The 25,772-nt window shown below is 35.9% G+C and overlaps 1 protein-coding gene and 1 long non-coding RNA gene across 2 annotated transcripts; one reads left to right on the forward strand and one right to left on the reverse strand.

Moving 5' to 3' along the window:
- Nucleotides 1-201: 201 nt before the first annotated feature.
- Nucleotides 202-19,762, reverse strand: LOC110676965 (zinc finger BED domain-containing protein 1-like). Its single transcript, XM_021847075.1, has 6 exons — nucleotides 19,531-19,762; nucleotides 10,734-11,116; nucleotides 9,518-9,759; nucleotides 7,221-7,801; nucleotides 6,775-7,160; nucleotides 202-885 (listed from the first exon to the last, which is right to left on the reverse strand). The coding sequence occupies exons 1-6, from the start codon at nucleotides 19,613-19,615 to the stop codon at nucleotides 298-300; spliced, it is 2,265 nt and encodes a 754-aa protein (XP_021702767.1). The 5' UTR covers nucleotides 19,616-19,762; the 3' UTR covers nucleotides 202-297.
- On the forward strand, nucleotides 798-10,169 carry LOC110676967. The gene is made up of 3 exons (XR_002500856.1): nucleotides 798-891; nucleotides 1,623-1,625; nucleotides 10,155-10,169. It is a non-coding gene; the product is annotated as an uncharacterized LOC110676967 (long non-coding RNA).
- Nucleotides 19,763-25,772: the final 6,010 nt, after the last annotated feature.

Raw genomic sequence — 25,772 nt, forward strand, 5'->3', positions numbered from 1 at the left:
GATGCGACGATTTCTTCACTGGATACGAATAACTGACACTGAAGAAGACTGCAATTGGTAGTCGAAATACGCGTATCTGTCAAAGATAAGCATTTAGGAGCGGAATAAAAAGGTACACGTACTTTTAAGTTTCTCAATTCCTATTGTTTTGTCATCTGTCGGTGTCATATACTTTTAGTAATAATATCGATTTTTCATTGGTTTGTTTTCACTTTTTTATTGATCTTTGTTTTAAAAAAGTGTTGGACGTGAAAATATAACAAATTAAAAAAACAACATGGTTAGATTTTAAAACCATTAAGCATAATTCAATGAACATTTGCTTGTTCCCACTTCGTCGAACTTCCATTTAGGTATGTAGACCTTATCAAAATTTTGTTTGATGTAGACAAGCATTTCTAGGTTTTTGCTTGCTAACTGATGTCTTTGAGAGGTCATGATATTTCCGCTGCACGAGAATACTCTCTCTGAGGGCGCAGAAGTAGCTGGGATTCCCAGAATCCTTCGAGCACACTTTGCTAAGCAGGGAAACACCCTTTCGTTTTTTTTCCACCACTGCAAAACGTCTACCTCAACGTGATCAGCTCTTACAGTGCTTTCTAGGAAGATTTTCATTTCCTTCTGAACATCACTCTGTTTCGTTGTTTCAACATTGTCAACGGCTTCAAATTCCTTGGTGAGCTTTTCGAGCTCGCTCCAGCCGGACGTGCTTTCTGAAGGAGTAAGCTGATCTTGGGTACTTATTGAGTTTTCAGTTGGTGCACCGTACTGCAAAGAATATTCGCGTAATAAACGGTTTTTCGTTCCCTCGAAGGTAAACTGATCATTATCGAGTTTCATGACTGAACCTTTGAACCTTGGATGGAGCAAGTTTGCCGCGCAGTACTGTAAGTGGAACAATTAAATGAATACAATTAATATATACTATTTCTAAACAATACAAAGCTTGTTTAATTACTCAAGTTAAGTTTCTACACAAATACCAAAACATTGAAAATACCAAATCTATTAATAATGAAAATTCGAAATAAATGCCCTTCGTATTACTGTGAACAATGCACAATGGTCGGGCCCTATATAAAGGGACGGCCAAAACTACCAAAACAATTTTGAAATTTTTATGTTTTTTATCTTTTAAAATATATCTCATGTATTATATTGTTTTGATCCTTGATTGAAATTGAACTAAAATTCAAATTTCTTTGACATTTATGACGTCAAATTGGCTAAAGTTAAAAATTTAAAAATGTTATTTCAAAATAAAGCACAAAATTCATGTTTTAGGAATACAATATTTCTCCAAAGTTATTTTATTGAGGTTAAGTTTATTTTTAGTTACTATTTGAAAACATATGGTTCAACACTTTTATCGAGTACGAATACGAAAAAAAATATTTGGTTGAAATTTTAGAACTATTTAATATTGCACTTCAGTAATTTTGATAATTTTGAACATGAAAAACAATTCTTGTCGCATCATGTCGCCACCATTTCGAATATTGCACATCTAAAAGCATCCTTAGATGCTACAAAAAACGTTTAAATCCGTGCCTGCCACACGATATACGAATGCGAAAATAGCAACGTCGGCAAAGAAAGCTCTCAGTTAATAACTGTGGAAGTCAGTAGCGCGGGAAGTGGGTAGGACATGTACTACGCACAAAAACACCTGGGTAGGACAGTCCTAGGTAGGATTGTCCTACTCAAAATTCAACAAAAAAAAAGATCAGCATGAGCTTGAAAAATAATTAAACTATACATCATCTGTTCAATACACATACAAAGTCGATTCTTATGCAGAATGGAAGATACGATAAGGATGTTCATTGTATTCTCATGCCTAGTCAAGCGTGACATGGATTGTGCAGGACTCCCAAAAAGGCTCGTGAGACGAACGATTGAGAATATCTAGTGCAAATCCTGGAACTATAATGGCAAAGCAAATTGGTATATTTTTTCTCAAATTTGGGAAAGGAAACTTACAAGAATTTATCCTGGGAATCCTAGTGAATTCCAACGCTACTACCTACGGTAATTTCCTCAGATATTACTTTGATTTTTTGTTTCCAAAACTATCCTAAAATTTCCCCCAGATGTTTTTTTTACTAATTCTTCAACCGAATTCTCCAGTTAAGCAGTCATTGCAAAGATCATTGTTCAATAAGGGTGACTTGAAAGCTTACTCTAGGTTCATCAGAGATTACTTAGGATTTTCTTAAAAAAAACTCCACGGATTTATTTTTCAGAAAATTTTCATTTCTCTGACATTCCTGGAAGAACTTATGAACAAAAATTTCAATACTTACTTGAGAAAATCTCAACGAATTATTGGAGGAATTTATTTAGAAATTTTAGAAGGAATCTCTGGAGCTATTGCTGAAGGTATCTTTAGAGAAATCTAGCTGTAATCTTATTTAAATCCTAAAAGTAAGATTCTGGAGAAGTTATTGTTTTAATTTTAAAAGACGTTTTGACTGGAAATAATGGATGATGTCCCAGGAAAATTGATGGCTGAATCACTGGATAAAATCTTGGAGGAGTTAGAACATCTCAAATAATTATTGGAGGAATTCCGATGATTTTTGAGATAATCTTTTCAGAAGTTTCATTTGTGTGGTTCTCCTTGGTAAAATTCAGGTTGAATTGTTAAGGTATCCTAAACAAAATACTTGGAGAATTTGCCCCCTCAGTAACCTGTGCTGGGCTTTCTAAGCTACACTGTGTACAAGATATGATTAGAATCCTGAGAGGATTCTGATGAGAAATCTGAGAAAAATCTGATGAGAATCCTAGGAGGATTCTGACGAAAATCCTGAGAGCATTCTGATGAGAATCCTGAGAGCATTCTGATAAGAATCCTAAGAGGTTTCTGATGACAATCCTGAGAGGATTCTGATGAGAAAGCTGAGGGAATTCTGATGAGAATACTGAGAGGACACCGTGTACAAAATATTAGCCAAAGTTTGTCCTACCCAAGATTTCTCATAAGAACACTTAATTTTGATTAATTAAGCCTTTTAATTAAGGAATTAAGGGGTTCAAATTCCAAAAGAATAAAAGTTGATTCACAAATTATAAAACAAATTGTATATTTTGTTTGAACTTTTTTTTTGTGTGGTATTCAGTTGGAGCTGCCTGACAGCTTTACATGTCAAGGCAGAAACCTTGGTCTGGCTTTTGCCAAGTTTCCCCTCTACCAGGACCAATACTCAGACGGAGTATTGGAGGCAATGGCGCCCACATGAACACTTTTTTTCATTAGTATTGTGACGTGGTAGTTTTTGAAAAATTCCCATATTCCCTTGCTTTTGAGTTAAGGAAGCATTGTGAAAATCAGCAACTCCATCAGAATTTGTTTGTAAATGTAGTGTCATTACCATACTGTCTTGTCGAAATGATTTTTAATAATTTGTCATTTAACTGTCCTTTTTAGTCATGTTATTGTGATTACTGCTGTCTTTTTCGTAAGCTTTAGATGTTAATTGTCGTCAAATTTTAACAAAATTAGGTTGTTTAGTCTTAGTTTTTGTTCATTTTATTATTCTTGTTGTTGAAAGTATTTAGAGTAAGGTGGGGCAAAAGTTCGACCTTAGTGGTATAATCAAAGTTTTCAGGAAAACAATAGCAGTTAAAACAAAACAAATACCATACAGTGAACCTTCAACATATTGGCTATAATTTTGCTGAACAAACTTGTGTCAAAATATTTACCCATTTTTAGTTATAACAGTTTCGAAATTGATTGTCTTAAACGAACTTTTGCCCCACCGGTGGGGCAAGAGTTCGAATCTAGTGTGGGGCAAAACTTCGCTGGCTAAAACACAAAATATCGATCCTTTTATGACAGGCATACTTTACACCAGCCGTAAACTTAAGTTTGCCGAAAAATACACACTAAATTTTCATCAAAAAATTGCCCAAAACCGGGTTAATTGAAATATACTAAAAAATAGCAGTTTTTCGCAAAACTAAGTGAAAATGTAAAATTTTGGTGAAATTTTTCGCACGATCGGGCAAATTATGCTAAATTTGAAGATAATATGTGGATTTTAGGCAATTTGCATTTTTTTTTACATGGGTCGAACTTTTGCCCCGCTGATTCGAACTTTTGCCCCACTATGGGCCAAAAATTGTTTTCAAGCGTTTATGCAAAAACTAATACACCTCAAAGCAACCTTATGATAGGCCTAGAAACGCCCCACATAAAATATTGAAAAAGATTTTATCTTCAATTGGTTCCATGCAACGAAAGTTTGACCAAAAATTACAATATTCACATCGAAAAACAACAAATAGCCATAACTTTTCCAAATCTCAATCGATTTTTATAATATTTGGAGTGAAAGTCTCTTACTTGAATAGCATTCGAACCACCATGACATTAATAAGATTTGTTTCGAATTGAGCTAGAAATCTTAAAAAGAAACTCTTACCCCACTCGAACTTTTGCCCCACTTTACTCTATTGGTCATTGCGTTCATAAGTCCTTGAAGAAATGAACCACTTTCCTTGTCTGTGCAACCATTTTCTAGCAAACTAGCAAACCCCAATGATCAATCTCAGCGTCTTACTTTCCATAGTCATTAATATAGTTATCTTAGGTTTTAACATATATTACCGTCCCCTAGAAGATTCACTTTTCGGTTATTCTTCTTTCTGGCGTTACGTCCCCACTGGGACAAAGCCTGCTTCTCAGCTTAGTGTTCTTATGAGCACTTCCACAGTTATTAACTGAGATCTTACTATGCCAATGACCATGTTTGCATGTGTATATCGTGTGGCAGGTACGAAGATACTCAATTTCACTTTTCGGTACCAAATGCAATACTTCACAACGCCTACTTTCTACTTATAAATTTTGCAAAAAAAGCAGGAATTAGATTGTTTATACCATTGTTACAAGAGAGGTATTCCTTATCATGACAGTGTAACAACCATATTAAAATAACATTGTCGCCACTTCCTCAGGGTAGTATCCCCTACGTCTTATATGATAACGATGTGTCAAGCTAACTAATAGTAAGAGTGACTACGGACCATTCTGGTTAGCAAAATGCAAATTGATCGTCGTCTATAGTATTAATATCCACTTCGTATAGACTAATTATTTGAAATGGGCATCAATGCTATCACCGACGCAGAATGTACGTTGAATGACATCCGAGAGATTATTGCGTCTGTGCCATATAAATTATGACGCGGCTTTAAGCAAAAATGCCAAAATATGATACCATCACTACAGATTACCCGAGCAAAGTCCAACATCAAAAAGAAAGCAAGTCGAAAACATATTCTGCTTTCAGCATCATGTTGATATCATAATATGATATCAATTTGTCATTGAAATATTCGATATCATGTTTTACTTTCGTTCTGCTATAATTTTAATTTTTTTGTAAAATTTTTATTTTATAATTATGAATTTATTCGTGCTACATGAATAAACACAATGATAATATAAAAATGAAGCATTAATTTTGTCGCAGACTCGTTTCAATATCAATCGAAAATATGTACATCTCAATGAGTTTTCAAATTGTTCTCCATGATAACAGAAACAGTTTTCATTTTGATTTCATGGGAGCATTTTTCTGCTCTCAGTTTTGATATTTTAACCGTTAAAACGACCAAAATGTCAGCAAATTGAGTTATCAAAATTCGCGACATCACAGCATCACAATTAGTTTTCAATATGATCTCAAGCTTTGCTCGGGTACGCCTTTGGTTTCCATCTAATGGGCTAATGGATTGTGTCCTTCCATCACGGCAAGGTTGCATAACCAAGGGGAGGGTTCGAAAATGTTGTATGAGCTTGTTAAGACGATTATAAAACGAAGCCAAATCGCAAATTTTCAAGAGTACCAAACAGCGTTCTGAGCTTAAAAACCTTCAATAATTTTAACATTTCCCTAATATGTCGAAGATCCTCAGAAAAAAGGTAAGTAATTGTAAAAGAGATAGGGTGTTTTCATTAATACTTCTGAAATTCGGCGAAGTTATCAGGAAAACTTCGCTGAATCGCGATAGTAACAGAGGTTTTAATGAAAACATCCAATCTCTTTAACAATTACTTACCTTATGATACCTCGTTAACCCCGAAAAATCTACACATAAATCATGATGGATATTTGTGGATGAATCATTGAAAATGTATATATGTAATTGTGTAGGAAATCAAATTATTTTTCGTAGCTATTTCTTAAAAACAAAAAACATTTGAAAAGCCCCATTGGAAAATTATTAAATGATTCATAATTTATTAAAAATATATTATAAATTCCAAAAGACTCCAGTCATCTTTCAAAAAGTATTAACACTTACAAAAAACTGTCATTTCCAGGTATCATCACATTCAATTTCATCACTCCATGAAAAATGTAATCCCAAGCCCAGGGAGATGTTGAAATATAATTTCACAGCAATACGGGAAAAGCACTAATTTTCGACCCACAAGAATTCTGTGCCAATTTTCGGATTTCCATACAAAGTAGGCCAAAATCTTGTGGATGGATCGAAAATTGGTGCTTTTCCCCTATCAATATGCTTTCTACTTTATTCTTGGCTAGTCATAAATCAACAAAGTAACATCGGCTACAACTCTGACAAAATCTTTGCAATGTCGAACACGTGTTTGATTCTGTACCAATCCAAGCCAAATATTTGTCATTGATGTATTGATAGCTTGAGTTATAGTGGTGATGCCGAAGACATGGCAAACAAATTAACATATGATAACAAAAATATCAAAAATTAATTATAAGTTCCAGTACTTACGATGTATTCGTTTTTTCCTTTATTCGGTACTCGTGGATTCAGATGATCCGTAAATGATCGGCATAGTTCCAGCGATTCTTTTCCAAGGTATCCATATTTGGCTTGCAGATTACTAAGGGTCACCATGTAGCAAAGCACAAGGTGGATGGTTGGTTTATCCTCAGCAGACAACATTTCGGATGCTCTTCGAATTTCATCTAAAGGTTTGATGATTTGTTCAAGCTTCTTAAACCCGCATTCATCTGGGATCGCGTTAGCCAAGTCTGTTCCGTTTTCGGTAGCTTTTATGCTTAAAAGAGGACTCTTCATTGCTAAAATTGAGTCCATGCAAGCATGTAAGCTATTCCATCTCGTACAGACTGGTTGTATGATCTTTCTGTAAGTGACTGTAAAAAACAAAAATATCAAAAATGGTTCGAAATAATATGTAGGTATTATAAGCTTACCCTTAGGTTCGTTCTCGTCACATGATCTTTGTATTTTTTGTTGAGATAAAGATGAACGGTGAGTCAAAGTAGCTAAATTCTTACATTGCCCAACCACTTCTCTCAGTGAGTTTTGTTCCAATGCTTTGGTTACACAAGTATTGAGAATATGATCAAAGCATTTGAGATTATCAGTTATTTCATTTGCTATGCTCATAGCTTTCAGCATGTTGGCGCCAGAATCGGTCGTAGCATATTTCATGGCTGATGAGTTGATTCCTGGTATCGAGTTAATCATTTCATCACATAACTTGGCGATAGCTTCTGACGTATGACGACCCCGGAAGGATTTGCAATCAACCGTGAATTTTTTCAGCTCAAATTCTTTTGATACATAGTGCAACGTTAAACTCTGAAACGGATCGTTCGAACGAGAAGTCCATGTGTCCGAAGTAAATGCGATTCCATCGCAGAACGGCAAATCGTTTTGAAGGATCTTTTCCACCGCTTGCTTCACATTTTCCAACAATTGTGGACATTTTGAACGCGTGTATGTTGATTTATTCTTGACAATTATTCTTGGGTCCATTGACTCCACGAACCTAAAATATATATTATAGACATAAAGAAAAATTATGTATCAAACTATAATCCAGTGCAACTAATCTTAAAAATAACAACTATCAGAATGGCGTTTGATGAATAAAGTGGAAAGTAAAGAGACTACAATAAAGGAAGAAATGTTCCATCCAAATTTTCTTTGAATTTCGATAAGAAGAACAGTCAAACATTTTTTTTTCGCATGCCAAGCTTAATATAGGGGAACTAAAGTAAATATTTTGTTATGTTTTTTTCTCTTCGTCATGGGGGGTTTTAGTCAAACAAAACTTTTGAAATTAAAACAATAGTGTGCTGATGAGAGTCCCGGTGCAAAATTTTTTAGAACAGTTTCTCTTAAATTTAGAGTTTTTTTGCTACGATGACATAAGGTGGTCCAAAAAAACTTCTAATAGGGTGCTCAATAAGGAAAAAAATAAATAAGCGACAGAAAAATACAAATGAAAAGTAAATATTTGTTTTTAGTTTTCATTGTTAACGATAGTTAGGTATTGAACTTCTCTCAATCGTCATTTTAGCTGTTTTTTCCATACTTAAAAAAAAAAATACCTAACGGATGGCAAACAAGTGGTGGATCTTTCTTTCCTCCCTTCAATGTATTCGATTTTGAAGGGGGTGTGACATAAAGAAAATTGATATTTTTATTCGCCTTATTGAAGGTTTTCTAATAAAAATCCATTGTTTTTCAAGAGTTTTGATAAGAGTTACAAAATTAACATATCTGTAATTTTTCGACATAATATTCAATTTCATTTTGTCTTTCAAATGCCGTCAAAAGATATTTTTTTATTATTGACCCAATCAGAGATATTCACCATCAAAGTATGCGTGTTTTTGCAAAATTAAAATAACAATAACGCCCAAATGGAAAGAGATAGCTAGTTCCTTTACTCACCAAATTACGCATTTTTTTAATATCTTATAGTTTTACATAGACTACTTTGATGAGTTATTGGAATTTTAAACACTGGAGCCAGAAAACCAGTTTTCTTTGAACCTCCCTATGTCACCGTAGCAAAAAAAACTGTAAATCGATAAATTTAAGAATTAAAAAATAAACTTTTTTGGCAAAGTTGCTAAAAGTTGAATGGTTTACAACTTGGCTGAAACATGTATACTAGAGTGATGCAAATTTTGAAATTTTAGCTCCCCTATGCTTAAACGATGTCAATTATGATAAAAATTATTCTCCCAAAATTTGAAGTGATTTGGAAGAAATTTGACTATGCATTTGACTCGCAATGCCATGTCATTTAATAAAATGAGGATTTTATAAAGAAAATGGATTCTGTTAGTCAGCGTAGTATAGCTGATTTTTGGTTTTTAGGTTTAAAAAAATCGTCACAGTTTACGTTCAAAATAATCATTTAAGGCCTAAGTAAAAATAGTGCAAAAGTCAAAACTGCAAAAGCAGTTCTCTCTTTCTAAATAGACAAACCGAAGAAAATTAAAATACTTAATGGAATGGAATAAATGGATTAATGGAATAAATGATATGGTAAATTTCAAACTCAATGCGAATTTGTAATGTAAGTCATTCTCCAATTATGTGCATATTTTTCATGTAATTTTACTTGTTTTGTTCGAACTGTGTATTACACTATCCGGTCGATATTGGTAACACGTATTAAAGATGAAAATTAAAAATACCAAAATCGAACAAGCTCTGAATTTTTTTAAATTATCAATAAAAAACATACCTCTTGAAGCCCGGTTCCTCTACTAAACTAAACGGTTGATTGGTAGTCACTAAGAATATCGTTATATCCATGTCAGCTTTCAATTGTGCTTGGCTGTTTTGTGCATATTTAGCTGGAACTTTACATTGCGATAGAGCATCTCGGATGTTTTGGTTGATAAGTTTTGGCTTAGAGTTGATCTTCTGTAATGCAGTACGCTCTCGATCCACAATCGCAGTACGGATAGCATTCTCGTTGTCCACCTAAAGGTTTCAGAGAAGAGAATTAAATATCCCATAAAATAATGATTAAACTCTAGTAAATATTAAGAATAAAGGCACAATCACAATGATAGCGGAACGGCAATAAAATCGGAACCGCTTCATCCTGGATGGATCATACCATCTCGACTGAGCTAGTAACGAATGGAAGTAAACCAACACAAGTCAACAAGCATGCTGGCAAGCCATTTCTGCTTTCCGGTGTCGATCCACTATCATTGCGGTTGAGACTTAACAAAATGAGGTCAAATCACAACTTGAAATGTTTGGTATTTGACTTCAATTACGAATTAGTTTTCGGTACATATAAGCAGTGCAGACCTGCAGTGCTGAACTTGAAAACGACATTTATATCGCAATAACAAAAATGTCAAAAGGCAAATTTTTGACTTTTTTTACACAAAACACCGAAACAATTCAAGAAAACCACAGACAAACAGAAGTAACACTGAAGAAATTTCTGTCAACCATGCTTTCGAGCGAATTTTCTTCGTTTCATATGTCACAACCAGAGGCGTGCACTTCGTTTTTCTTCGTGTTTGACGTTTCACACTAGCAGCTTCTACCGCCCTTGTCGCGCATAGTCGCGCTTTATAACCACCAGATGAAGATGATCTAAATGGGTGATAGATTTTAAAGGAAATTGTTATAAAAGATAAGGGTGTAAAACAAACATAACACATGTTCGTTTGGCTTACGCTTTGGAATTAATGTCAGTTTTTGCGATTTTCTTATATAATATAAGGATCGCTAGTAAGGCACCATTATACAAAAAATGTTATTTCACAAACAGATTTACACCAACAATGATATCCTTTGAACGAATTTGAAGAAAATTAAAAAAAAAACATATAAATGGTCGTTTAACCTGTGGTCGATGTAAATTTGTTTAGTGTCACTTCTGTATATCTGCTGGTATTTCATAACATAATTAATGAAGTTTTAATAGAACTTACCTTTGCTACATCTTGTTTGTGCTTTGCAGCCAAGTACTCACTATACTTGATCTTATGCTTATTCCTTAAGTGTGCATGTAAAGGTGTGGTCGAAGCATCCGTCGTTTTCAGAAAGGCTTTGCAATGCCGGCATTCGACATGTTTCGGGTCAGTTCTAGCAAAATTCTCCCAGAGCAGGCGGTTTAACGTCTTTCGTGTAGGAGTTCCGGAATATCGGACGAGTTGGGTACATTTTGAAGTAGATCCTTTCTTCGCGGAAGAATGAGGTGTCGTGCAGCTTTTACCCAATGTTGTTGCGCATGTTTGTTCATCGTCCTCTGCATCCGAATTGCTTGTGCTGCTCCTTATAATGAATTCTTTCCTCTTAGGGGGTGGAAGAACGTCTATCGATGCAAAGATAGCAAAATGTTCAGATTTTAGTCTTTAGTACTGGGGGAAAAATCTCGTAGGGCCAGTGCGCATTGTAATCTGACCAGCGCTCTAAAAATTGAGTTTTATAACGAGATGCGTACATTTTTTGTGATACAGCGAGGATTCACTGTTAGAACACGACTGTCTTCCAACTAGCGAATCCTACCCGTTAGATGGGACGACTGACAGCTGGTGGAAATGCTCCAGACTCACGCATCTCGAGAGCAAATTGTCACGATACGCACATATGCCATCAGTGTACCAGTATCCGCTCATGCCCCTATTTCCGCTCACTAATGTAAAAATTGATTTTTCGTGTCAAAAACCAACATTTTTCGCACGAATATATTCTAGCAATATTAACAACTTTCAAATTAAGTCGTCTGACATTATTTTCATTTGATAAAATAATTCTTTATATTGAAAGCACAAGACCTCGTGAGCGGTTAGTCCAGTGGTCCAGGTATTCTCGTTGATTAGGTAGTGCAACTATTGATAAACAATCAAATCAATATTGATTTACAACAAAACACTTGCTTTACGATTTCGAAAAATTGAGGTGAAATCTAAGAATACTTAGCTTATCAAACATATATAGGGGAAATCAGGGTAAAACCGACACTGTGGGTAAGATCGACACCCTTTGATTTTTCATGTTTTGAGCAGATTTTCATGCGGTTTCCACCACGCTCTATCTTTACTTGTGAAATGTTGTGTATCGGATGTCATTACAACTGACGCTACCAATAAACTCCCAAAATAAACAACAAAATCATATTGGATAACATAGAAGCAACAGCGGTTGCAATATTTCGCTGATATTCTTTAACTATTTCGCATGTGAAATTTTTAAAATGTCATTATTTGTTCTGCGTCTACATCATTATTTGCTATTATTACGTTGATACAACATGAAGGAGAATTTAGTTTTTGTTTTTTCGACAGCTGAAAATTTGATTTATTTTCATATTATGAACAACATGTTAAAATAAATAAAAAAGCATCATGCGCCATTCATCAAAATTGAGGATTGTTGCGCCCCTCGGTTTTTCGTCTCCTTCAGTTTGACAGCAGCGATTGCGCCTTTTGACCTCGTCCTTCTGGTTTGACTATCATCAGCTTCGCCGTTTTGCTACGCTCTTTCACACGAACCTTCTTCACTCAATCGCAAATGCGCCCGGTTACCGCAAGGGGGGAAGATGGGCGAAATTGACATCAGAGTTCGTATCAAAAGAGAATATCAAATGCGCCTTTATGTTTTTCTCACTTATTTCGTGAAAAACGTTATTTTTAAGAAACAGTTGTGCATTATATGATTGTAATTTATCAAATAAACTGTTAGGTGAATAAAACTCAATTTGTTTACATTTGTCAGTTAGGCCGTAAATCTGGTACAGTATTGAAATGATGGAATATCAATTTGATTTAAATCGCTATACAACCTTAATATATCATCCAGCGATCTCAAGGATTGATAGATTTATAACCAATACGTGTTTCTACAACAATTTTAGATTCGTTTAACATGCGAATGTACACAAATTTTATCAATAAGCTTAGGGTGTCGGTTTTACACCGAATTCCCCTACCTCTCGAAATTGTGTGTGTTAAGAAGCGGATGTATACATTTTACATATTTGTTACATTTGTGATTTTTGAAAGTTAGATTTTTATCTAGCATGAGCTCTAGATAATTAAATTCACCTGACCAATTGATTGGAATGCCTTTTATCGTGGCAGCATGTCTACTTGAAGGTTTAAAAAAAGAGCATTTGGTTTATGTGGGAATATTAAATGTTAAATTTTGGAAGCATAAGGGAAAATTTTCCATTTTTGCAAGTATTAAGAAAAACTATCCATACGTATTTAGAATTCTACTACACTACCCATAAAGGCATAACTGTCCCATATGGAAGTAGTAGAAAACAGCGCTCAAAGTTTAAAGTTTGCTCTTCTTACAAATGTTTATAATTTTCTAGTATACTTTTGAATGCTATATTCATTTAGCTCCAACCACAGAATACTCAATTTGCTAATATTGACCAGTAAAAAATATAATTAGAACATGGTTCCAGGTTTGCATTTGATATTGGGGTTAATAGTTCACATAGAAACTGTTGTGCCTTTATTTTTCAATATTCATATTTTTCCACAACATTTTCAAACAGTGTATAAATGTTCATATGCCTAGTGAAGTGCGTATTAAAACATGAATGTTGCGATGAAAAAAAGTGTTGATTCGAAAATCAATATGGGACAGTTATGCTTTTATGGGCAGTACAGATGACACGCAGGCTTCGCCTTCCTGAGGTAACACAGATGTGAAAATATTATATATAAAACGCTGCCTTGAGAAACGACAGCTCTTACAGGAAGTCTTTCAGGCTTGAAGTTTTGATAATTAACCTGAAGTGTACAATTTGACAGATAAGTTTGGATAATTCTAACAATGTATAAAAAAACGTTTTTTTTTTAATTTTACAATCAAGCCCTCATCTCGAACATAAGAAAAGTGCTACTGTATACCATACTAAGGTATTCCATACCAGATAACTTCCAATACTTACAACCTGAATGAGGTATGAATGAGCTCTGCATAAGAGGTAAACTACCTCAAATAATAACTTATGCATATTATATTTTTCAATAGTACACTAAAATCAAATCTCCATTATATTTTATGTGCGCAAGACAGATAAAACTGTTTCAGGAGCTCGACGCCAGATTTTATGTGCAGCATTTGAATTTTATGTGCACTATAATACAGTTCCAATGACACATTTTTGAAACTTATTAAAGTGGAACATAAATTACGAGTGTATCTACCCATAGTTGAGAATTATCAACTTCCGCACATAATTTCCAAAAGATTACAAACATAATGAAATATTAGAATGGCGGAGTAAACAAACAGGATCGGTTACGTTTGCACTCCCAAACTTTCAATCCTAAACGTTTCCGGAAAAAAAGATCAACGACATCCTTGCTGGTTATAAAAAAGAAACTGTGAGTATACATAATTCTCGACCCATACTGCAAACAAACTTGAGCAACTAATTCATCACTTTTGTTTAGGGCAATGTGATTCTCAAGCGTGTGCACCAAATTCGGGATTCGATGGCAGTTCCAGTCAATTTCGATCAACTTTTACATGTATAGGAGTAAGCGACGGAGGAATTCTTCCCAAGAAAAACTCGCGTTCCGCATGATGTGCATCATCCGCGGGTGGAGATGGAGCACACATATACTCTTCGTCCGATTCGAGCACTGGAAAGGACAATAGATGACGACGAACCGAAAGCCGCAAAACTCGGGAAGTGATTATATTTATTAAGCTTTCTTACACAATTAATTAAAGAAATAAAAAAAATATTTATTTATTCAATAACAATTGTGTTAAATAAACTATTTGTAACAATTGCAGCGTTATTAATTAATTATGCCCGCAAGTACAATGCATTAATAAGCCTAATAAACCCTAGTTTGCAAGCATTTGTTATGTATTTGCGCTGCACATAAATTCCAATATGAACAACGTTTCCAAATTTATGTGCAAGACTAATAAAGTACAAATGCGAAGCTTGGTTGCAAAAAAATATGTGCAATGCACATATATTTAACAGGGAGATTCATCTCAGTGCAGAAGAACCAAAGTGATCATTCATCAATAATTGAACTAGAAGTGTCACAGGAATTCAAAATCATGAAGATTGTGCTGTCGCTTGCCTACTTTTGGTGCTATCACTTTGTGGTCCCTTATTACGTGCTTCCCGCTGGCCATTCCGGTGCTCCAAAAGGACCATAATAATCATAATACATCGTAAAGAATTGGGCTCAATTCATTTGGTTTTGGGGCATAAATCTGAGTATTTTCATCGAATTGTCCAGATTGGCCACGAGACTCCACGAACCAGATCCGCATGGACCATACTGGACCGAATTTTTCAGGGGATGTGCGTCGGTAATTGGTTCCAAATATCCATCAACCGAATAGTACCGATGTAATTACATATACAAACTGCGATGGAAGTTACTTTTCGGATGTTCCGGGTTTCCGGAACCGGGCATGAATAACTAAGAGATTTGAGAATCTCTATTTACAATCCACGTTAATACCTATTCAATAATATGAGGACGGTTCAGATTAGTTGTTTAATTACGAAACTACAGGTTGTCAAAGTAAGGATCTCTAAATGGACTTTTTTCAGATGTAGCAGGTTCCCGGTGGCCACAGCGACCAAATACGGGTATCCGGGAGGGTTTCTGAAACTAGACGTGTGTGCTTTTCATTTAAGCACAACAGAAGTAAATTCGATCAACACACTGATTTTTGCGAACTGTTTAAATTTTCGGGTCGAAAACGACCCTAAGTCACAATTTGTAACTTTAGTCCCTAGGAAGGTTAAAATAATAGAGCAAAATGTCGTTCCATGATTAGGTAATGTTTAGCGATCTTCTATGGTGTTAGTACTATAAAGTTCTTCACTCCCTGGGAACTCTGGCCTTGATCATATCAATAGTGATGTACAATGTAGCTTCACTGTAGTAATAAATGAAATAAATTAAATTTTCTATACTTGACAAGGGTTTGAAGACAATCAATGAGTGAAAGATTAGAAAAGCCACATCAGCTAAGCCTATACAGATACAAATGTTGGTCATATCTCACCTTCTTATCTGTTGCATGATTATGATCAATTCTAATATAATGCATGTGAGCATGCACAATAAGAATAATTTCAGGATTGTTAGCAGTACATGGATAACTGGACAGAATAGCTTCGAAAAGGGGGTTTAAAAATATGATTGCGTTCTTTACAGTAATGTTCATCCATTATCAAAAATTCCCGAAGCATCGTAAGAACAGTCCTCAGTATCACTCTCATATTGTTATTGTTTTGTTGTTTATAAAATTTATGAAAAACGATCAGCTCATTCTTCCTAACTTGTACAATTGCCAGTCTATTTCAAATTTTAATAATCAAATCAAATTTCAAAACTCAAATTAAGTTACTACCAGAATATTTCCATTTTGCAACATTAATCGCATTATTGTGTCAAGTCTTATCCAATTTCCTATATCCTACCCCATCACTTCCTTTCCTTTCCGATGGTGTTCAAGCGGTCTGCATAGACTATTACGGCCATTACCTATCCCTGGCCCCGGCTTTGGACTGACTTGCGCTCTCATTGCCCCACCAAATATGAACAGGAGGGATACCCGAGGAAATCCGGAAACACGTGTAATTTTTTTTTTTCTAGAGTAATCTGTGCAGAAATTCCTAAAGATCTTGCTGGAGTAATCTCTGAAGGAATCTCTGTAGTTCTTTTTTTGAATTAATCATGGAGGAGTCTCTGCAAAATTCATTCCAGGAATTTCTGAAGGATTACATGGATAAATTTTTGAAAGACTCAATTAATACCTCGGTAAATTGCTGTAGGGATCTCTGGGGAATTAACTGTGTAAATTGCTGACAGAATTCCTGATGGCACCTTTGGAGGAATACCTACATATATTTCAGGAGTAATCCCTGGAAGAATCTCTGGAGAAATCTCCTAAAAAATTCTTGGAGGAATCCATGGAGAAATTTCAGAAAATCCATGCAGAAGTCTTTTGAGAGGAATCCGTGTAGAGATTTTCGTTATAAAATCCATGAAAAAAAAATCTAAGAGGTTACATAGTGCCTGTGTTGGTAGCAAAGTTCAAAGCTTTGAGCCAACCCTTGTCCTGTAGAGAAGCTAGTTAAAATACAGGACGCTTCGAAGCTTACGGACTCTAGAATGGCTTGCTCAATATTCACCACCTAATAAAACTTCAATCTTGTCGCTCCTTTGCGACGCTTATCCACCTATTAATTTCATCATTTGTAAAAAATCGTCTACAAACTAGGCTGACCATACGTCCCGTATTTAACGGGACAGTACCGTTTTTACGACCTCGACGGGCTGTCCCGTCGTTTTATCGAAAATGTTCAATTTGTCCCGTATTTTATGAAAAATCAGGAAAGCCTAACATATGAAATTCAACGGTTCCAAAATATTTTTGAGAGTATGCAGTTTACATTTAGTCTCGATTTGCAGTATTTGTAGACGAGTTACACATGTAATTTTTGTAGTGTCATATTTTAGGTTGACATTTTTTTGACTTGACTTGAGTTGACTCATTCACATTTTTTTTAGAAACAGATAATTTTTTTTTTTCAAATCTGCAATTAGTTAACATAAATATGAACATAGCAATGTATATTTATTTAATGAAAATATTTTCAATATTATGTTGAAAGAAATTTCACAATAGACTGCAACATTTTTCCAAAACTCGACTTCAAAATTGATACAAAAACTTGGGAAAAGCAAAAAATCACTTTTTTTTCCCCTGACACGCTTTTTTATTACATTGTTTAATAGTTTGAGATCATTCTTCATTGTATCGTGTATCACTCATATAAGAACGATTTATATATTCATAGAAGGGAATTATTTTGCACTTAAATTTCAATCAATTCTTTTGAAGTTCTTTGAGTTCTTTTTGAAGAATACATCAGATGCACAGTAATAATAAAAAATCTAGTTATTAACGTTCTTAAAAGAACAGAAAAAAAATACATAGAAGACTAGAGATTGGAAGACTACAGTAGAAAAACTAAAAATATGCACCACCATTATTAGGAACAATTTCCTGGCCACAATTTTGAAACATCACAGTCGGTTTATTTTGAAAACCTAAAATTTCGCGGTTCCTAATTTTGAACAGATCTTTTAAGAAAATTTAAATTTCCAATTCAAACACAAATGGGTTATTACTAAAATGATATCCATTGTCGGTGTCACAATCGCAATTATCAAACTTCCATGTACCGGGGATATTTTTGCAAAAACATTTAGCATTCGTAAATAAACGGTTAAAAAAATATTCTGTTGTCGAAAATTTTCCTTTTATTTTTTTGTGGGACAGATTGAGCTTCAAAATTGATATTATTGATATGCCATTAGTATGGAAAAAAGTCTAAAAGTTCAAAAAATCTAATTTACTCAACATAATATTTTTAAACTTCAAGAATCTGCAAATTTTATCAGGGTGCCTATCTTAAGTAAAAAAGATCTAATATACTTGCAACTTCGATAAAAATCGATAATAAAAAAACAATTTTAAAATATCTACGGTTTATACAAAAATCTTTAAGTTTTGACGTATTTCGTGGCACAACATATTTTGTAACATTTGGATTGTACCGTTTTTGTTCATCATTTGTCCCGTTTTTATCTTGTTTGCTTCTGGTCAGCCTACTACAAACTCATTTTTCCTTTGAGTCGCATGACCGATATAGCCATAAACAAAAATAATATAAAACAATCACGGTCGACACCTTTCTCCTATGCATTAGGAAGGTTAAAGCATTTCTTACCATTCATGACAAAGGGTTAACTTCTACAACTTCGCCATCGTTAGATCGATTTTGATGAAATTTTCAGAAAAAAAAATTACAAGTCGGTTATATTTTTGATTCAGTCACTGTTTCGAAAATAAGTTTAAATTTGTTGGTGTGCCTAGGGCATTTTGAAAAGTATATGCGAAATTTTTGTTTTGAAAAACCATGGTGAAATTGATCTATTTGACAGAATGTATCACCTATTTCAAAGAGAAGACTATTACATACAAATTCAATATATGGTCAATTTTGAAAGCATGGTATGCCAGGTCAATTATGAGATAGTATTGTAAAATAAGCTAAGAAGCCAGCTCTGATCTGGTTGGTACGTAACGTCAGAAAGAAGAGGAAAGCTGAGCTGAAGGCTATCCGAAGGACCCGAGTATGCGAAAATGGTCTGAACCAATTATGATGTATCGAAGCCACAGCTCAAATTTTCAAGAGCACATATCGGGAGATCCAAAAAGCCATTCACACTAAAAAAATTATCGATCGGCCACCACCAATCGATCAAACTTTCAGCTGGTTCTAAAGATTTGTGCTCTTGAAGGTTTGAGGTTTGGCTTCGATTTATGAAAATAAATCGAAAGCGTACTTAAAAATTGCACGAACACAAATCTAAAGAACCAGACAACGGTTTAAGTTAAAAATTTGATTGATCAGCGAGTTTTGAGCTTGGACATCTGATTCCCTAGATTCGTGCACTTGCAAATTTTAGGTGTGGCTTCGATTTACTTACACCTGCATCGAAGCCAAACCTCGAACTTTCAAGAGCACAGAGAACCAGACAACCGTTTATTCTGAAAATTCAACTCACTGGTCACCACCAGCAAGTGATCAGTGAGTTAAATTTTCAGCACAAACGGTTGTCTGGTTCTCTGTGCTCTTGAAAATTCGAGGTTTGGCTTCGATGCGTCTTCACCTTAACCTCAAAGTTCAACCATGTAAAAACTTACCTTCATCCGTTCCGTCTTCGTCCGATAACGGGCTGCAAACCAGGGGCTCCATTACAGGGTCATCACTCAACCCGGTCGCGGCCATCGCACGGGCTTTTGTTCGCAGCAACTTTCTTATTTCCTATCGAACGCGAAAAAAAAATCACCCGGAACAGCGATCTTCGACCGCACCGGCACAGAACTTGCACTCTTCTGTCTTCGATCTATGTTCTGAATTTACTCAGGTGGCGCACATCTTTCATGCGTGCTACTTGTTCGCTCTTCTATTCTCCCGCTGGTTTATGCAGAGCAAAACACGTCACTATTTCCTCTGCATAAAAAAGCGGGAGAGTAAGAGAGAGAACTAATGTGCACATCAATGATCTGCGCCATGTGAGTAAATCTAGAACATTGAGGAATAGCGCGCGCGGAAAGGCGGGAAAGGCTTTTTCTGACATTTGTGTGCAATAGATGTGGGCGATATACTATATTGGAGTAGAAGCGTGCGCTATGCCGTTTTTGTTCGAAATTAAATTTGAAATTTCGCGAAATTCCGTTTTATTCCGTTTGTGTTTAATTTTCCGCGGAGATATTTTTACAATTTGGCGAAACGAAACGAAATGGTAAAAAAAAAATTCCGCTTGTGTGGGTTCCGTGGAATTCCGCGGAATTTCGTTTCGAAGCGTGTTTGACGGAATCGTTCGGTATTTCGCATACCCTTAGTGAGTTCATATCACCCAGTATTAAAACTGGAGATGAGAGCATGGAGACTGCATTCCAGAGATGACGGCGGTTTATTGAAACTCTTGGAGGAATATAAACAGAAGCTACGCAAAGGTCTTTACCCTTTACGCTTATTTGGCAAGCAACGATTTCTATGCCTGGATGAGTCGGGATGGGGATTCTGTAGAATGAATGGCACTTTTTGATCCCTAAAAGCACTCCCCCGTAATTATCATCTCGATCCTGGCGTATAATGTTAAATTCGTAGAAGTTAAGATCATCTTCAGAAGAAAGCCATGTTTCACAGAGTGCAAATATATCACAATCGGAGTTGTGAAGCAAAAACTTAAATGTGTCTAATTTAGGTTTTAGACTATGACAGTTCCACTGTAGCACAGTGATCATATCTTGTACCTCACTCGATGAATTATCCATCGAAAGATATGATCGAAGCAAGGAGGGGCCACGAAATAGTCAATTCCCTGAGATACTCTTCTATTGCGGGGAGAAAAAGGTCGAGTATGCCTCTGAATGAGTCTGAAACTCCGAGGGCATTGCATATGCGATCCACAAGGGCCGTAAAAGTTATCAGTCCTCGCTTGGCCCCGGGGGTTTTCGAGGAAGAGCGAGGGACTTCAGTAGCTTTTTTCTTGCTATCTTGTCTAGAGCTTCTTTTTGAAGTATATTTAATCGGTGGAGGCGGGGGCGGCAGATCTTTGCTGCAACACGGAACGGAAGCATCAAAGACCTGTTTCTTCGGCAATTTCAAATTTGCCCCACCTCCTTTTGAATTAGGCAAACTTTTGAGGGAAGATTTCATTACCTTTCGGCGCAGTCCCGGAGAAGATTGAGACTTTCGTTTACCGGGTGCGTGTACCTCCGAAGAATCTCCCCCATCGGTTTCGTCGTCGTTCGCTTCATCGGAAGACAACTCTTGAAAAGAGTTACCAACTGGGATGGCTGATGAAGACTCTTTTGCGGACGGATTTAAAGATTTTACCATTTCTGCGTATGTCTTCTTGGAGCGCTTCACAATTGAGCGACTCTCATTTCGAATGCGTCTTTTATAAGCCGGGCATTTCTGCAGGTCATGAAGTTCCTCGCGACAGTAGCTACATTTTTCGGCTTCCTGTGTGCAAGCATCTTCCAAGTGAGCTTGGTTGCATTTGCCACAACGGGGCTTGTTGTCGCAATAGCTAGCACTGTGGCCAAGCTGCTTGCAGTTGGTACAATTGAATACCTTCGGCACGTAAAGACGCACTGGGTAAAAAGCACTGTCAATACAAACAAATTTCGGGAGGACGGAACCGGGGAAAGTCACTCGAAACGAGGCTGACGGCGAAAACACTTTCTTATTTCCTTCCATGGAAACTGATTGTAATTGTTTACAATCCAGTATAGCCACATCAGGAATGGACCGGTTCTCGAAGACGCCTTTGCCAGTCTTAATGTCTTCGCATGTTAGACTCGCGTCGATAATTTTCCCTTCCACCTCGACTTCTCGTGCCGGCACATAGACGCAATATTCCACAGTAAAAGCCTCATGCTGAGCAATTTCATTCGCTGCTTTGTAACTAGGTGCAGTTACACGCAGCTTGGATTCTTTCACTTGGTGAATAACGGTCCCAGGATATTTACGCGTCAGCTCCCGAGAAATCGAGAGCACGTTCAAAATCTTCTTTTTGCGCCGGAAATAGACAACCCAAGGCCCAGCCGAAGACGGTTGATAGAACCGCGTTCGAGCAACGAGATCTCTAGGAGGCGTATCGCCTCCATCCGATTCATCCATGCGGAAAAAAGCTTAACCGCAACCAAATGAAGAAAAAAAAAAATAATAATAAAAAAAAAACAAAAACAAAAAAAAAATATGTGTAAAAAAAAAATTATTAATCAGTGGACTATTTTGTACACACCTCCCCTAAATGGGTAAATCAAATTCACAAAAAAAAAAAAAAGAAAAAAAAAATTAACCAATCAGTGGGCTATTTTGTACCCAACTCCCCTATATGGGCAAAATTGCACCGGGAGAGAGACAGAGGAGGAGCGAAAAACAACCTTGAACTCAACACTGTTGTTCGGAGATGCGAAAGCAATTCAATAGATAATGTATACTTATCCGTTCTACAGCAGGAGAACGTCCACGCGCCGTAGGTAGTAGACCGACCGGGTCGGCCTTCTGCCTTGTTGTTGTTCTCGGTGCGGGAGAAAAATCAATCACCGATAATTGATGATGGGCGATGATTTTATTGCGGTGGAACGATACTAGTTTCACTAGTTCGCTTCCTTCGCAAAGCGCAATCGTCTAAGCACTCACTTTGCACAAAACTGAAACTTGTTTAACTCACTAATTAAACCAAAAACCCACGCGGGCGGTGGGGAAAAAGGCCTAAATGAACTCTGCAAAAAGTGCCGTACGATGAGACCGGGATCCTGTCGACCGACTCGTTCAAGCGCTAAGCAAGGAATGACCTTAGATAGTTGAGGGTTGGTAAAATATCTATTATTATTTATACGGAAAAACATAGCCGCGATGGAATTCGAACTTTGTTTTTTTGGCATTTTTATCAGGTAAAATACATTGCAGACATTCCAGATGTCAAACTTTCCTGAGCATCTCACAGTGAATACAGCATTCAGAAAGCTTGCGTAGCCTACGGTTAATGCTGGCAAAACTTTGTTACAACTTGGATCCTAAGACCCAAGTGTACTAAATGGATGTTGTTGCATACCGGTCTCTACAACCGGAACGTAACGTGAGTTCCGAACGCTCCCCTGCATGAACCATCAGCAGCACGACCAGAACAATGGACAATCGGGGAGAGATAGATGCGTGTGTATACTGGTCAGTTTAGCTCGCCATTAGATCTACTCTTCGATGCTATAGAATCGTTATCAGAAGCCAATAATTTGCATTCCTTCAGTGATCTCTTGCAGTCGGCGGGTAAAATTGTAAACCCTGATCCTCTATTATCACCGCTTCTAAATTACTAAATAACTGCATTCTAGGATTTGACCAGTATACACGATTTATTACGGTAGTAATCAAAATTCGTAGGCAACCCAAAACAGGCAGTCGAGCGCTATAGAATTGAATTATCTTTTCCAGTATATGTGTAGGTAATAACACAAGTTGTTAAGCCTAAATCTGAAGTGCTTGGCTCAAAACAACTGGGTGATGGCAAAATTTTTTAGTACGATTGAATTATTCATTTGCATTCTCTTTGATCATGACTAGGTTTGATTGGAAATCATATTCGAACCAATTAAGCAAAATTAACTCGCGATTTTACAGAAAGCGGAAGGAATGCTTAATGTAAGTCTGTAATATTACTGTAACCTTCATACTTTCATAATGAAATTCATTAAATTTCAGCTTAAAAGCTGGAGAACATTCAACCTGCTAAAAGGTCAGTTTTCTTCCCCTGGAAACCCGCATTTCGAACAGATGTGTAGAAATGTTTTTTACCAATACTGGCAAATGATGTCTTGTGTGATGGCAAAGGATTTACAAATGTAGGGGCCCGGGGGCCATAATCTTGTGAGGGCCCTTTTCCCAGAAAAAAAATATTTAGATACTTTAGCATTGACTTTATATTTGTAATGTTTTTATAAGGTTTTCATTACCAGAGTCGAATCAATTTGAAATTTAAATGTAGGTAATGTTTTTTTTCATATTTCATGCATCTTAGTAGTTTGTATATGTTTACAGGTTAAATTCAATGATTTTTGGGGCTTATTCGTCAACAACAAAATTCGTTTGATGATTCTCTTCTTATAAGGTACCTGAATTCAAATTATTCTTATTCTAAGTACCGTAATTTCGGGTGAAATTGATCATTTTTCACGGTTTTTCTTGTCCGTTTTCTATAATGTTGACAATGCCAAACAATTGAATGCAGGAAAACGAGTACGAAGGTGAGTCTCATTGACTCATGTACCGAAATTTTCTAACAAATGTCATTTTAGTGCTAAGAAATATCTCTAAAATAAAAAATCGGGGAATCTCATTTCGAAGTGAAATTGATCTCTTGTCAATGCGATTATTGTTAGTTTTCGAACCAACTCTATATAATGGATTTGAGGTCCCTGAATTCGAATATGCTTGCTAAATTCTTAACAATACAATAATTATAGAAATAAGGTATAGTTAAATTTCAAGAATTACGCGAAAACGCCTAAATGTATGCAATTTCCTAAGGAATTTCCTGATATCTAACAGAAATTCGATTATTTCCACCGAATGAGCAAATTGGTACCAGTTTTGGTTATGAAATCTGGTTTGGGGATGAATCTATGACAGGTCGAAAGACAAAAAAAAGGTCGAAAGGACAAAAGGTCGAAGAACAAAAGAGAAGGGACAAAAGGTCGAAAATCTTTTTTCAAACAAGGAAAAAATTCCCACTATGCAAATCGTTTTCGACCTTTTGTCTTTCTTAATCTTTTAGTTTCTCATAAAGCCAACAAAATTCCATTCTGAATGTTTGAATATTTTGTTCTAGTAATTTTACATATTAATGTTAATTTCCAAAAATACGCCCATTACTCCATATTTATTGAAAAAAAAGAGATTCTTTCAAATCATATGATGCGTTTCCAAAAGGTATGTTCTATAGGCAGGTACTATAGCATTGATTCTATTTATTCGTGAATGTTTACCTATAAATATTTTTGTTGAGATTTGTGGGAGCCTCTAAAATGGGCATGGCCCGATCGTTAGGATTGGGGTCTCCTATTCCACACACAAAAGTTTCACATAAGGACGTTCCAAATAAGATTGCATGGCTTAATATATGCTTCACATAAAGCAGTTTATACAAGAACATATAGCATTTTAAAAAAGGCGGTCAAATCGTTTTATGTCATATTGATACATTACACGAAACGTCTTCATGCGAAATGGCTCACTCCTGGTTTAGGCGTTCATTATGATTCCCACGGCAGCGCTAGATGTTTTCTTAGCGTTAACACACGGCAGACAAATAAACACGCTTTTGAAGAAGGGAAACACTCTTTGGTTTAGATTTCAAGTACATTTTTTCGTTTTTAAATTTATAACACTGTTGTGTTTTTGTTTTTTAGATTTTTATTGTAAAATACTAAGCAATTTACAACGGTTTTCATTTTTTCATTGCTTGTTTCGATTTTCTGGCAGATCATATCCTAACCGATACTGTGTAATTGTTTCATTCTAGAAATGAGATATATGTGATGAAGCTAATAAAAACTGTAACAATTATATTCTAATTTCCCTTGGTTTTCTAGATCAGCCACAAACTTCATGGCTCAGTGACAGGTCTCTAGAAGCGTATCAGAAGACAGGTCCTCAGAAGCAGATCTTAGGAAGAACTCAGAACAATATTTGTACCCAAATAGGATTTGAAAATTATACATTATATCGAGTTTCGTAATCAATTGGCGGATTTCAGATCTACAATTGTGATCAGTGATTTTTCGAAGGTTTATAATCAAGGATGGTACCTACGGGTTCATTTGACAAGATTTTGGTACAACTAGGGGAAAAGCACTAATTTTCGACCTAC

This window comes from Aedes aegypti, chromosome 2, assembly GCF_002204515.2.
Source record: "Aedes aegypti strain LVP_AGWG chromosome 2, AaegL5.0 Primary Assembly, whole genome shotgun sequence".
Lineage (NCBI taxonomy): Eukaryota > Metazoa > Arthropoda > Insecta > Diptera > Culicidae > Aedes > Aedes aegypti.

Bases quoted from the DNA above. Each gene is read 5' to 3' on its own strand.
- LOC110676965 (XM_021847075.1), bottom strand. From the start codon at position 19,615: ATGGCCGCGACCGGGTTGAGTGATGACCCTGTAATGGAGCCCCTGGTT. The intron at 7,802-9,517 runs GTATGTTTTTTA...TATATATTTTAG, and splicing joins GAGGAACCGGGCTTCAAGAG to GTTCGTGGAGTCAATGGACC. The intron at 886-6,774 runs GTAAGTACTGGA...TTCCACTTACAG, and splicing joins AAGGAAAAAACGAATACATC to TACTGCGCGGCAAACTTGCT.